This window comes from Homarus americanus, unplaced genomic scaffold (genome assembly GCF_018991925.1).
Source record: "Homarus americanus isolate GMGI-L3 unplaced genomic scaffold, GMGI_Hamer_2.0 scaffold59495, whole genome shotgun sequence".
Classification (NCBI taxonomy): Eukaryota; Metazoa; Arthropoda; class Malacostraca; order Decapoda; family Nephropidae; genus Homarus; species Homarus americanus.
Genome location: NW_024732415.1, coordinates 4,023,321 through 4,038,516, shown reverse-complemented (window position 1 = coordinate 4,038,516; position 15,196 = coordinate 4,023,321). Strand labels below are relative to the sequence as shown.

The 15,196-nt window shown below is 37.1% G+C and overlaps 2 protein-coding genes across 8 annotated transcripts in view; one reads left to right on the top strand and one right to left on the bottom strand.

Moving 5' to 3' along the window:
- Positions 1 to 348: 348 nt before the first annotated feature.
- LOC121868614 (nucleoporin nup211-like) overlaps positions 349 to 15,196 on the bottom strand; it is a 61,456-nt gene continuing 46,608 nt past the window's right edge. For all 3 annotated transcript variants that reach the window (XM_042369429.1, XM_042369426.1, XM_042369427.1), the window contains one exon: positions 349 to 1,546. In XM_042369429.1, coding sequence (XP_042225363.1) covers positions 1,364 to 1,546 — 183 coding nt within the window. In that variant the 3' untranslated portion in view covers positions 349 to 1,363. The remainder of the gene's footprint in view (positions 1,547 to 15,196) is intronic.
- LOC121868615 (U-scoloptoxin(11)-Sm5a-like) lies at positions 6,083 to 13,176 on the top strand. 5 transcript variants are annotated; one of them, XM_042369431.1, is made up of 5 exons: positions 6,083 to 6,180; positions 7,751 to 8,036; positions 9,740 to 9,931; positions 12,374 to 12,604; positions 12,707 to 13,176. In XM_042369431.1, the coding sequence occupies exons 2-5, from the start codon at positions 7,851 to 7,853 to the stop codon at positions 12,887 to 12,889; spliced, it is 792 nt and encodes a 263-aa protein (XP_042225365.1). In that variant the 5' UTR covers positions 6,083 to 6,180; positions 7,751 to 7,850; the 3' UTR covers positions 12,890 to 13,176. The 5 variants fall into 5 exon arrangements, with proteins under 5 accessions (XP_042225365.1, XP_042225368.1, XP_042225366.1 ...); XM_042369434.1 differs by having other exon boundaries at positions 6,112 to 6,258; positions 7,751 to 7,845; XM_042369432.1 differs by having other exon boundaries at positions 6,113 to 6,258.

Sequence of the window (15,196 nt, the reverse complement as noted above, 5' to 3'; positions counted from 1 at the left end):
CGTAAAACTGTGGCCTGACCAGTGTCATTAATACATACTGTAGTTTGCTAACAAGTGATATAAAAGAGCAAGAAAAAATTATAGTTTGGATATCTGACTAGGCTAAATACAAAACAAAGACAGGAACACAATGTACATGGGAAAAATTGTGTTTAATTTACCCATAAAATTATCATACTGGATAAACAAGTAAATATAAAATTATTCTGGATGAATAAGAAATATTACTAAAAATATTTACATAAGACAATAATTGATGAGTCACTTCCCTTACAAATCACTCTTTATAAATTTTTATAGGAATTTGTCAGAACATTTATATGGTTTGGTATTAAAATAATTATTTGATCAAGATTTCAATAACTTTCATTGCATGAGAATGACATGTTTCAAGGACTGCCATAGCATATAGGTTGTACTTTATCAACAACTCTGAACTATAAAAATCAACTACAAAAATCACACACCTCAATTGAAAGATATACAAAACGTTCACACTGGGAATACATCCCGATAAAATAACTTCCCATGTAAAATATAACTTGTGCACAGACGAGTTCTAATATATATACAAAAGTTTGTGTGCATGAGAATGTTATAGGTTAATAATTTTGCATATGGACATTCCAAGAAACCAGGGAGGATACCCATTAGCTTCCCTGCTGCTCTCTGTAACTATAAGTCGCGCCACACAATCGCAACCTCTTAATATTTAGTAATATCCACTTCTGCAGATACTATTTTATTAACTATACACTATACATTATTACCCACCAAGTGGAAGTAGCAGGGCCCACTTGAAGGAGGGTGGGAGAATTTGCAAAAGGCCTCATATCACTGCAAAATACAGCATCAGACATTATTCGCCAATATCACACTACTGTATTGTTCAGTCATCACATTCTTCGTTCCAAGAATAACTGTCCATTCAGTAAATAAATTATTCTTATTCTGGAGTAGTCACCGAAGATTCATCTTTATATCAAATAGTTTAGTTACTGATCTTTGCCGTATGCCACTCCAAAACAATATATAAATTATATTTTCAAATATATCTCGACACGTCATGGTCACCATAATGTAAACATTGAAGGGGTCAGTCACACTGTCCCGATATTTTACTTCAGGTATAGCCAAGGTGACAAAAAAAATTTATCTTAACAAAAGGCCATTAACATTAGTCTTGTAGAGGCCCGTTTCACCACACAAAATTCATTTAATAAATTATGAACCTAGTTTCACTTGTGCACAATCACCAATGGGCCGCTTCCAGCTTGGTGCCGAGTAATTTTCTTTTATATTATTAATTTAACGATATATCTGGAACCAAGGTAAGGAAAGTAATATTGGGGTGACGGTCTGCCTACAACGGGAGGTTGACAGGCTTCTGTAAGTGTATATGATGTGAATCTAGGAACCGTTTGCACAGGTGAGTGAAGTGTGGTGAAGTCCACTGCTGCAGTAATAGTCGGCACTCAGACTCGAGGCTCAGCTCCAGCTTGGTAACCAGGTGATGGTTCATCAACGCCTTGGTCGCCTCCATACTCTGCACAAAGACAATGTACATAATTAGAGAAATAAATACAAGACATGTGAGTGTACAAGATTACAAAATGAATCAGAACCTTGGTAATTGTAGGGCATACAAAAGCAACCAAACTTAACAAAATTCCCCCCATTAACCAAGTCTATTATAACCAAACTAACAACCGACCTAATTAACCTTGACCTAACCATCCCTATACATATCCAACCAAGAAACATGGGTAAAACTTCAAACACCAATACCATTATAACAATCAGACATGCTGCGTTGAGCCAAGGCACCTATTTCTACTCCTACTCATTTCCAAGGCACCTATTTCTACTCCTACTCATTTCCATTCACTTGTCCTTACACTAAACCTTTTTCATCCCTGTCACTTGGGATTTATGTATGTAATGCTATTAAGCCCAACAGGCCCTGTCATCAAACCTAACTGGGGCGAAAGACTATACACTCAAGTCATGATGCCAACTACACGTAATGGGTGGACCCGTCAAAATAACCAGTCGATCCCCTTTTCACACGATTTGCTCTCAAATTTACATTGTAAATAACCCAACTCAACAATGTTAACCGGAACAAACACACACACACACACATATACATATACTGTATATATATATATATATATATATATATATATATATATATATATATATATATATATATATATATATATATATATATATATATATATATATATATATATATATATATATATATATATATATATATATATATATATATATACAATATATATATATATATATATATATATATATATATATATATATATATATATATATATATATATATATATATATAAATATATATATATATATATATATATATATATATATATATATATATATATATATATATATATATATATATATATATATATATATATATATATATAAACCAGTGGAGAAAAAAAACGCTTACGTGAAGCTTGAACTAATATTTTAAGAAACAAATTAAATAGACTAGACTAAAATTATAAAAATAAAACAAATAGGATAAATTTTGTATCTTTCGTCGCATAGATTAAAAACAAAATAAAGAATTATCATTAATACATCACGAAAATTTATGGTACCGGTAACCATTCAAGTGGCCTCGAAAAATCATTAAGTTTTCTGGCACTAAATTATTATACTGTATGTAAAATACTCAATTCCTTCACATTATCTTCCATCTCTGACCTTTGTCTTTCATTTGCTCGTAATCAATTGTTCGCTTTTACCTCAAGCTTTCCCTTATAACTTTACCCTACTACCCCTCACCTACATAGCCAAAGTAGCCAAGTAAAATCCCGACCGAAAAACAGCTCAGACAGTGTCTTCCCGCTGTAGGCATTACGGTCGATCCCGCGGCCACTGACGCTTGTATAGTGGACCGTGGTGGATTTTTAACCTTGGAGGCCTCCCGTCCAACACAAGGAGGGCGCTGCGCGACCCACATTCCTCGCCAGCTGCCAACACTCCTCCTTCCCTCCCACTTACACCCTCGCCCAAGACACTCGCGTACACACGTTCGTTTACATCCAACCATCCGAACACGAAGATATCCACATGCACGCGCTCATGTGTCCGAATACGTTACATTCAAAAGGAACGGCAAAATAAGAGACAAACGTATGCTTTTTCTTTTCATATATGAATACATAATATTCTAACAAAATATTTCGTGGTCGGCAGTGGTACTTAATCAGTCTGGCGAGCTCCAGTTTTATCTACTTCCAGCTACTTTCTCGGTGCTTGACTACAATTGGCTGTTACCCAAGACTACAACAAACGCAGAAATTGTTGTCTGGCTGATGGTGTAAATGTAGGAATTTTTTGTTGTTACTGATAAGTAACTGCGTAAATTGTGTATGCGTGTCAATGTGATACTAGTGACAAATCACTGTCAAACCGGGATAATATAAATACATCCTAAACCTAAGGTCTGTTCATGGTACAACACTCAGTGGAAGCGGGAGACTCGCTCACAAGATAAGAGTGCAGTGAACACTTGGATTTACTCTAACGTGAACCACTCATTGCAACCTGTACGACAAACTTCACTGTTGCTCGTCTGTGCTTTTCCAGCAAGATGCTGACCTATGCCAATAACCTGCAACACGCCTTGGGTGTAGTGCTGTACGTACTCAACTCTCATTAACTTCCACACCCATCACCAAACTGTAGGACTCGGGCGATCGACCTCAGTATTAACTCTATCTTTCTAACTACATATCCCATACGAACAAGTCAACCCTTCACTCCCCAAAAATAGTATCTCGGCCTTCTAAAATTGTTGGCGAGGGGTGAGACCACGACGAAACATGGCCATGCAAATCGACTTGACCCTCCACCTCCGTTAAAAGCATCTAAAGCTTGATAGTTTATTTGTAAATAATGGGGAAGCCAACATTTAATTTTGGGTTTCACTGTTGATAGACTACTGCTCCTATCTCGGACTTAACACCTCCGCGTGCAGGGGTGACCAATGGAAACAGCCAGAATGGATCAGTGCATCGCCAAATCCATCCATACCAATAAGAATGTTAAACCAAGACGACCCACTCACTGTGAGACTATTTAAACCTAGACAAGACTCCAACAGTACACGTGAAAAGGGCGGGGGAGTGAATGGTGCGCTTGGCAAAGAGAGGCCGGAGCCACAATTCGACTACGCTTGTTTAAACAAACACCGCTTGCCCCCCACACCGCAAACCATATAAACACCCCACCCCTTACGCGTCCAGAGTGTTTACCAAAACTTTATAACGTTTTATTATTACGTTTCAAAAGACACAAGGTAATTGTGTGTACAATCTGCTCTCCTTAGTCAAAATATTTAACAGCCCCAGAACAAGATTCGTATGTCACGGCAGTGTTTGCACAAGCGGGCTACGTGATAAAATTAGTTCTCACTAATGGGTGATAATAATATACGACAGCAGTAAGACAATACAAACACATATGTGATAATTGAAGATGGGTAGGAATATCCCCAAAATTGCGCAGACATCCTTGACATTGTGGGAACTTGCCAATGGGGCGATCTTCATCAATAACACATAACTCTGAATTTTATACTACTGTATGAGACAAATCGTGTGCATTTTTTTGGCTGATCAACTGTGGAAGTTTCGCTTTATTTTTTTTTTTTTAACAAACGAATACACAACCAAAACAACGATTCGAAAATATACGGTTATATGTTTGGTGTATTTTCTGTGCTGAATAAAATCGTTTGGCGGTAAACAAATAAAATATTAAAAGTGACGTCCCCGTGGTGAGGAGGTTAGATTATATATATATATATATATATATATATATATATATATATATATATATATATATATATATATATATATATATATATATATATATATATATATAATCTATACGGGGATTAGCCCACCCAGGCACAGATCACTGACCCACATCGAGGCCTGGGGGGCGAAAATTTAATATTATTAATAAATCATAGTAAATAAAATATATAAAAATAAAAAATTAAAAATATAATAATTCATAGTAAATAAAATTAATAAAAAACACAAAATAATAAAATACTGATAACAATAATAATAAAGAACCACAGAAATACAAAAATGAAATAAAATCAATATTGCGAAACGATATGTATGTTGTGTTGTCAAAGTAAGAGAAACAATTGAGACCCTGCAATTGTGTGTTAATGAGGCAGAAAGTCAAATCGGCAACCAGGTACTTGGTCACAATTTTCGTGGTGCCATATGGCAGCAGGGTCTACCATTAGACAACACATTATGCTTCCAATATCTTCCCAGGTGGTAATACCTCCCTGTTTGATAGCTGCCTACTACATAACCTTAGGCCACTGACGAAGACAAGTGCACCCCAAAACAATGTTGCCCGTCTCTCCCATCTCAACATCACTGCAATACACGATGACTATCTCGCCCACTACTCGATCAATGTAAGGTTAATAGATACGCAATAAAACAGTGACAACGGGTATGAGACAAGAACAATGTTTCCCCGAGTTGTTTTCCGCATTATTCACACACACACACACACATATAAACGTGAAACATCCTCATTCGTTCAGCTAGTTTCCCTCCCCTACGTCATCAAACCGGCAATCACGCGATTGGCTATTACTGTCCACTGCCAGTCTTGTCTTGTAATGTCATAAGAACAAAAATAGAAGCAAAATGATAGAATAATTACACACCAAGTCTACACTGGCTATTCGAATAACATGATTACTGCACGATAAAAATTTTACGCGACTTTAAAGTACAGTTACAAATAAATTACCAATGTCAGTCTCGAACTGTAGTTCAATACAAATTGTAGCTCGACTTTTTTTTTTATTCGATCGGTTTTGTTTGCTAACTACGGCATCTTTCCACCCCCTAATACTTAAGGTTAACCACCAAGCCTCCCTGCTACTTCTAGAGCGCTGTATGACAGATCCCCCCCCCCTTCTTCTTGTAGGGTGGGTAACCCCCCCCCCCCCCCACACGGCTATCCCCAGTAGTAGTGGCAGTGAGCCCAGGAATGGAGGCAACGGTAGTGACTTGGCTCAGGCAGTGTGTAGACGTGAGCTACACAGCCGGGCTTGTGGAGCTGCGGCGGCGGCACCAGGGCTTGGTGTGTACACCATTACTAGTACCTCGCTCAACCTACCCAGTGAAACCTTTCTATTGCTTTAACGAATTTTATATAAATGTGAGACCTCGTTACTGCCTACAGTATTTTTATTTTACTTCTAATTTCAATTATGTGTGGTGATGTTAACGTCTTATATAGCGAGAACAAGTGTTACCTAAGTGAAGCTGAAATTCGTGTTTGATTAAAAAGTTACGGGAACGGTGGCAACCCTGATGTAGGGACAAGACAAAATTTCAAATGATGATGATCCTGACAGCACTGTGGCATATGCAGGTGGACAGAGCTACACGAAGTAAAAGACCTGAAGAAAAACTCAAAAATTACAAATTCTTTTTGTCTTTGGGTATGACGCGAACAAACATCAAGTTATATCCCCCTTGTGTTAGTAGAAGTAACACGAATGTCACAAGTGGACCCCCACCTCCCCCCAAGTATATCATCTACAATTCAAAGACCAATTACTGTTTATGTATTCATTCTGCATGTGTTCAGCAATGAGACAGGCAAGGAAAGGCAGTAGTGTGATAGTGTGTGGTGTTGACACGGGTGGGCGGCGTAAGGGAAAGTCAGTCTGTTGAGCGTGGTAAGCGAGTTGGCAAAGTGTTCCTTGCAGTTACGGTGGTCCCAGTCTGGCTAACCCGCGGCACCCCTCGTCCATCATCCTCACCACTCAACAAACCAAACATGCACGTCAATTCTTTCACGAATATGTTTACGACTACAGTATAATGTTTTGTGTACACCATCTGGGCCGTACTACTGCCAAGCCCTGACACCCTGACACAAGAGAAAGCCATTAACATTTATATTATAAAATGAAGCATACTAACTTAAAACTATTCAAGACAACTTCCCAGAAAACACATTGCAAATTATAAGACATCCCATTTCCTGCTCGTCCATTAAGTGTGCTTCTCTATTCTACATATATTGAGTAACAATAACAAAATAATAATTACAGTAATTACATTAAGTTAAAATGAACCATAACCCTATGAATCACCAAGCGTAAGGAGAACCTTTTAGTGTACATCCAACCCTTAAGTGAGTACCTTAAGTAAGTGTGTTACGAGAGGATCAAGAGGAAAGACGACTGCACTTACATGATCATTTGTTAAGTAGGCTAAGTGTACCAAGGCAACGAAAATAACTTGTATTTGCCGTGTCACTCACCCACCCACCCTCCCTCCACTCTGCCAACTGGGATTCCCGTACCTCACTTTGTCTACCCCCCCCCCCCAATCACTACAAACGCCCTCCACCACCACACATCACCTACCCCTCACCATCAACTGCACCACATGTCCTCATCCCCACCTTCCACTACACGATGATATTAAAAAAGGAGGAATAAATAGAAGTGGTGATAGGGTGTGAGTTGTGGTTGAAACAGACAAATAGGGGTGGGGTGTCAGGTGCAGAGTCAGGGAGAAAATATGCATCTAGTCTTCTTGTTAGTTGAAGTTAAGGAATAAATAATAGGTGGAAAATATATATATGTAGTTGCTGCTCTAGACACGGATATCCAACTATTAATATTCTTCCACAGGTATGTGTTGTGAGTCGACGGTGACAATAGTTCTTCAGAATAACATAGCAGCGTGTCCCCTGTTCACTCCCTCCCTTAAAAGAGGAGTGTCAAAGGTACCATGGTGGTGGCTGAAAGGGCAAGGGTGGCAGCAGCGGGGGTACTAGTGACACTGACGGTGGTGTTAGTAACACTGGCAGCAGTCAATGCAACACCAGCCTCCACCAGTAGTGACCACAGTTCCAGTAATCTGCTCAAGCACCTCACATTCCTCTACAAAGACACCTATGTCCTCTACGGCAATGGGGTAATGATTTTTTCCTTAATCATTTCAAAATTTACTAATTAAATCAATACAATGTATTTGTATTCAATGCATTACTATATACTGTATATATTTATTTTTTTATAAAATACACTTCCTTATTTATTCTTCAAATATATGCAGTGTACAGTGGTCTAATCAAATTTGATATAGGCTTAAAGAGAGCTAATAGGTAGGAGACGACACTGCTGGGGGGGCTGGCCTTGCCATGTTAGCCAGTTTTTCATTTATTCATTATTATATTCTCGTATGATCAGCCTCTTCGGGTGTAATACTGCATAATACAGTATTAAATATAAAAAAATACATTATATAATTTGACTTCAAAATAAAAGGTGGTGTGGGACTGTATGTTTTGCATTTGTATTTATTTAATCATTATATTCTCGTATGATCACCCTCTAATGGTGTATGTTTCATCATTAAAAACATAAAATATTAAATAATAGAAAAAATACAATATATAAAATTTTAATTTGACTTAAAAAAATAATTGACAGACTGTGCCAAGTGTGACACTGATCTTCTGCCTTGTTACCGGGAGGATTATCATTCCAGTGCTTGAATTATTTTACCTAAAATCGTTTAATCAATTTTGTGGCTGAATGTGTGTTGAACTTATAGCTAACCAACCAATCACAGTGCAACATTATGGTTGAGTCCAATCTATGAGTGGGGGAATAAACTGCTCACTCGCAGGTCCTAGAGGAGGTAAGAGGCCAAAGAGAGGGTTCACTGTCAGCAATTTCAAATGGCTGCGGGAATTTCAAACGCCAAATATTTAAGGGTTTGGACAAAAGTTTCATGACCAGAAAGGTTCCAGACTATCTGAAATTTGGACTTTCGAGGGGTTACTGTAAATTTATATAGTGTATGTGACTCCTGGTAGTTTGGGTGCTTGGGGAGGGGGGGGGGGATGCTCATTGGTTTTCCATTAAAAAATATGCATACCTTATGCTTCCTCACACACACACTATGCTTTATTATTTAAAGATTAAATTTTTATTAGTGTACTTATTAGGTTTTTCCTCTCTCTTAACAATAGCATCCCTGGCCATGTTTGGAGATCTAAAACACAAATTGCATCATTTACAATCTCAGTCTTTTGGCACATGTTGCTTTGGTAACAGGAATTAGTTTTTCCATTTTAGTAAACACTGGGTGAAGCGATCCAGACCAAAACTGCACCCTTAGAGAGCATCTGCCAGCCCATGAGGCTAGTGGGAGGAACATTTGGTTGATAGGGCTGGTCCACTGTTCCAGCATTTCTGCTTATAGGAAGGATGCTCTCAGTGTGAGACATGGCTGAGAGGGACAGGTCAGGCCAGCATGGGAGCGTTTAGTACATCGAAAGATCATGCGAGGGTTAGCTGATCACTATTCATCTTTTAAACATACTGTACGCATGAATGTTTTAATAAGGTCTCTGTAATTATCATGTAAAAAATAAATTTACTGTACTGGACACTTCGGAGACAAATTACCAAGACACTGATAGACTATGTTGAAAATAAAGTACAGTAAATACTGTATAACAGTAATTTTTTGCAAGGAGAATTTGAAAAAGCAAATTAATATTCTAAGAGTGAAAAAAGTAAATAAAAATAATTATGGTCTACAGTTGCAGAGCACATAGTCAGCTGATCCTTAAGCAAATGTATATAACTTCAACTCCCTACACACAGCGACGTAGTGAGCGTGACCTACCAATATGTTCATCACGTGGTGAAGCATGTAATTTGGCACATCGAAGATTCTGGCTAACACCTATTACTGAACGACTATGCCGGTGTGCTGACCGTTCTGAGTGTCCACTACATTTTGGTGGCCTGAATGACACACTATCCCAGCATGTGTCAAACAGGGCACAACTCAAGGTATTAAATTAAATGTGAAGGTTCTATAAACTGTATCTATCTCTAATGTTCCACTCCAGATTATGTTGCCATTATTAAATATACCTCCAACTAACTCAATTCCCCTTATCTTCTCCCTTCCTCCTTTCATTAGCAATCTTCTTACTCATCCAAAATTCACCTTCAACTTTCTTTCAATGCTAACTATACCTGTTAATTTATAATCTTAATTCCGTTCCAGTGTCAGTCAATATAGTCACCAGCAGAGATCACATCTTTCTATTAACATCTGCTTGTGTGTAACTGTTTCCTCATAGTATTGTCTGTCTCACTGTCTCATATTTGCACATTATAATTTTATAAATGCAACAAGATATTCAATGGCATTCCTCTCCTCCCTACCTTGTATATAACTAATTCATATTCAAGCCAGGCTTTCCCATGAGTATGAATGATTTAAAACATGTGATTTAACAATGCAATAAGAGGCGAGTATGTCTAACTGTATGCCAAACAACTAAAAAGTTTCATGTGGATGGCTAAAGACAACAGGGAGTTTTAAAGATGAAGTGTAGTATAAGTGACTGATTATAAAGTGTAATTAACTAGAACTTGCAAGGAGTAGGGGTGGCATTATAAAGAATAATATGATGAGTATGTTGCAACTTGGATTAATTGGAGGGAAAATGAAGGACTGTATTTCTTCGACTAGAAATAGCAATAAGAGAAAATGAAGACAGACCATTTGGCATGTAGGGGATTGGTAATTTAAGAGGTGAATGTGGTGTGCCATTCCACAAGCTAAAGTAATATTCCAAGTGGTGAGATAGATATGACTTGATAAAGAGAAAGAAGTTATGGAAACTTTCGTATGAACGAGCCTTAATAGAAGTATTTTCTATTTATGTATAGCACAGTATTCTTTGCAATCAGAAATGTGGTCACTAAAAAAAGGTTGTTATAGTATGGCCATGGATATTAACATCAGAAGCTGATATAATGGGGTATGTTGCTAAATATAAGTGGAGGATGGAAAGACTACAATACTACAATATATAACAAAACTTACTATGCACAGGTACTACTGTACACTAATAAGATAGATTTGTGTCAGTCAATTATATATAAAAAAAATTATGTGCTGCTGCTGGAGGGATTGGAGAGAAAATCACTAATATTTCGTCAGAGTTTGAGCCTAAAGACACTCCAAAATTTATGGAAAAGGAATCTGAATATGAACTATCCATAACTGTAAAGATGTAACCTAGTGATTGAAGAGAATGGAAGCTCTTTATGTTTATGAATTGGCAATAGACTTTTTGGTTTAAAAAAAAGATGCAATTTCAATATGGCTGCTATGGTCACATATCTAGTCTATTAGACAAGGTATTTTTATCTTTAGTGAATTGGAATACATGTATACAGCTGCTCCCCGACTTACGACCTACTCGATCACCCGTACTTAAGACCAGCCTCAGTAGTACCAAAATTTGGTCAAATTACATATTTTCGAGTCCCAAAGTCAGTACACAGACAAAATTATCGTATGTAATTCACTTTAAAATGGCTGGCAAGCTTAAAAGTGAGTGTTTTGTGGTGCTGAGAAGAAAAAGAGACACCCATTTTAGATTTTCTGTGTATTATTTAAGCATTTCCGAGTCACGACCATTTCGACTTACGACCTGTATTTGGGTCCCTAACCCCGTCGTAAGTCGGGGAGGAGCTGTAATTGTTCAACATTCAGTATTCAATGTTATCATTCTTAATATTACATGAACTTTGATTGAAAAGCAGATGGGGAGAACCCACATGATAAAGTACTTTGACTGCATATACAGTATGATGTACAGCAGTTTATCTATTTCCCTGCATAGAAAACAGCTGATTATGCAGACCAACAAAAGGTTTGCATCCTAAGATTTAGGTAGCCACAAGCAACTGATTTTCTGAGATGCTTCTTACAAGACACAAATGCCCAGCTCTTAACACTATACAGCTCCTCCCCGACTTACGATGGGGTTAGGGACCCAAATCCAGGTCGTAAGTCGAAATGGTTGTAAGTCGAAAATGCTTAAATAATACATAGAAAATCTAAAATGGGTGTGTCTTTTTCTTCTCAGCACCACAAAACTCTCACTTTTAAGCTTGCCAGCCATTTTAAAGTGAATTACAAACGAAAAAATTTTCGGTACACAGCTCAATCACTGACGTTGGGACTCGAAAATACGTAATTTGACAACATTTTGGTACGACTGAGGCGGTTGTATGTCCAGGTAGTCGAAAGTCGGGGAGGAGCTGTAATGTGAATACAGTACACTGTATAATCATATTAATTCTTTTCACTATGGTACAAAGTGAGTAGAAACAAGGGCAATGCAAAGTCTCTAATCTGTTACCATACATACTTTCTAGCTGCCTTACCAGTAATTACAGTACATTTCAATATTTAAAAAAAATTTTCAGTTCTGTGGAAATGTGATGACATTTCTAGAAGAGTGTAAACAAGGAGAGGTAGCATTAAAGCTACACCGCGTTGAGAGGCAAAATCAACCCTTCCCCAGCAGTAGTGTGAGGGAGGGTTTTGACACACACACAACAGTCATGTGCCGATGCCCATGGCCAAATTTGTGGACACTGGTGGACACGAGGACACCCTCACCCACTGAGAAACTCTACTTCTACACTTGTAATGAGGTTAGTCAAGCCTTGCCTTATGCTTTTGATTAACATTTCAGAGAGAAATATTAGTTTCTATGAACTGGATATAATATATTGTACTATAATTAACCTTTACAGTTAACCAAGTGCAAGAGGTGGGAAGAATGCGGCCACATCCGTAATGATACTCTGGAGAGTTATTACATGTGTTCATGCCCAGAACACCATATGTGTGTGTTCAAGGGATCCCAGCCCACTCACATTACAACACAGCTACACTTCCATGGTCATGCATATACTGGAATATGCACACCAAATTGATTACCACATCTTTGTTATTAAAGTCATTCCCTTTGAGCAAAATGAATGAGACATTTCAATTTTGTCATTCATATCAGCACTGATTTTATTTCTTTTTTTGTAAACCAACTTACAAAGATATATTTTAGGTTTATCAGCTCCCTGGGTAACCCTACTATATAGTTAATAAATGAATTTTACATACAATCCATCCCCAAGAGACTGCTCTCGAAGCGGTAATCAATGCATATTTTCTTTTGTTTATAATGCAATGTTGCCAATTTTTTTAATAAAATATGTTCATAAGACACTGGAATTCAATTACCTTTTTATCTCTGGTAATGTGGATAAATATTATAGTGATTATAAAATAACAACATAAAATATATACACACACATATATGCCACGGTTCTCTCAGGTATAAAAAAAAAAAAAAAAAAAATAACAGAAAACATACTTATTAAAAGTTGAGAATTTTGCAATTTCTGCTCATGTCAAGATACGGTATTTCACTTGTTACATTTTGTAATGATATAAAATCCCTGGATTCTATGGCTATGGTAGTCTTTCCAAACATAAAATCTTGGTGCTTTAGATCCCTTGATTCCAAGCAACTTCAAACTGTGGCCAGTGTCCTGAAACCCTCCTTGGAAAAGTCAAGGAGTATTGTCTGCAACAAGGGATTGCATTCAAGATTTCTTTATTTTTGGATAATGCTCCGGGACACCCACCACACCTGGACGACTTGCACCCTGATGTTAAGGTACAGTAAAAGTCCAAAAATCCGGATGCCAGAAATCCGGACCACCTGAGAATCCGGACTTTTCAAAAACTATTTTTTTTTTTTTTTAGTGTGCTTTTGTGTATGTGCGCATGCGTGAGCGCCACAGCTGCACAGCGACAACAGGCGACCTCGTGGTCGCCACTTTAAAACGAGCAATCAAACTGACAACATACCGTATATACTCGTCTATAACCTCCCCTCGTTTATAGGTCGACCCTGATTTTTTGACCAAGAAATCGTTAATTCATGATATTCCTCGTTTATAGTTCGACCCACGTTTTTGAGGGTAATGGAACAACAAAACCTTCAGTAAAAACACTACATCCTATAAACCGAGGCTCGCCGTGCCTGAAACACGAGTGCCGAAGGCAAATTGTTTACCATTTATTATTACGACACTTTACACTGAAACGCGGGTAGTTTCAACAAAAATATTGTATATTTCCATTCAAATATTTATTCAAGTCAATTAGGAGGGAATATTATTGTAATACAGTTTCTTAACTAAACCATTCGAAAAGCGATTACGGTAACATCTTTTGAACGAAAGAAAGCGAAAGTCATTGTTTTCATCATGATTTTATCCCACTTTCCACTGTAATAGGTATGTAATTTCAGGAAAAATATTACATTTCCGTGAATGTATTATATCAAGCACAGTATGAATAGAATATCATTGTAATATATCAGAATTTTAACCGAAAACTATTAAAAAAACGAGTAACATCTCAAGAACATCGGAAGCTTAGGTAAAGTCTTTTGTTTTCGTCATGTATTTTATCCTATTTTACATCGAAATACGTCACGTTTCCACAAAACTACTATTTATCTCCGAGAATATATTCATTCAGGCGCAGTTTAGGTAAAATAGACGAGTGATGTAATAGTTTTTTAACTGAAAACGATTCGAAAAACACGTACCCTCTAGCCCTGTTCAAAGAGAGGACTGGGAGAAGCTGTTTGGTGCTGCAGACGATGACAAGGAAAATGATTTTGATGGATTTTAATGAAAATATTCAGAAATATGGTATCGTAGTATTTATTCAAGTCAATTAGGATAGAATATTATTGGAATACAACAGTTTTTGAACTGAAAACCATTCGAAAAGCGATTACGGTAACATCTTTTGAACGAAAAAAAGTGAAAGTCATTGTTTTCGTCACGATTTTATCCCACTTTCCACTGTAATACGTACGTTCAGCAAAAATATTACATTTCCGTGAATGCATTATATCAAGCACAGTATGAATAGAATACCATTGTAATATAACAATATTTTGAGTCCTACTCTTTCCATTTACAGAGTACTATACAAGCCCATAATAATGGCTCCTAAAGTAGATAAACTTCGTTGTGTGAAGAGAAAGAAGAACACATTGAAATTGAGTGACAAACTTGAAATAATTAAGAAACTAGAACGTGGTGTGAGCAATACTGTTCTAATGGAAACATACGACATTGGAAAGTCTACAATTTATGATATATAAAAGGCAAAGAATAAAATTTAGAATTCACAGCTTTTTCATTAAAACTGCTCGTTTT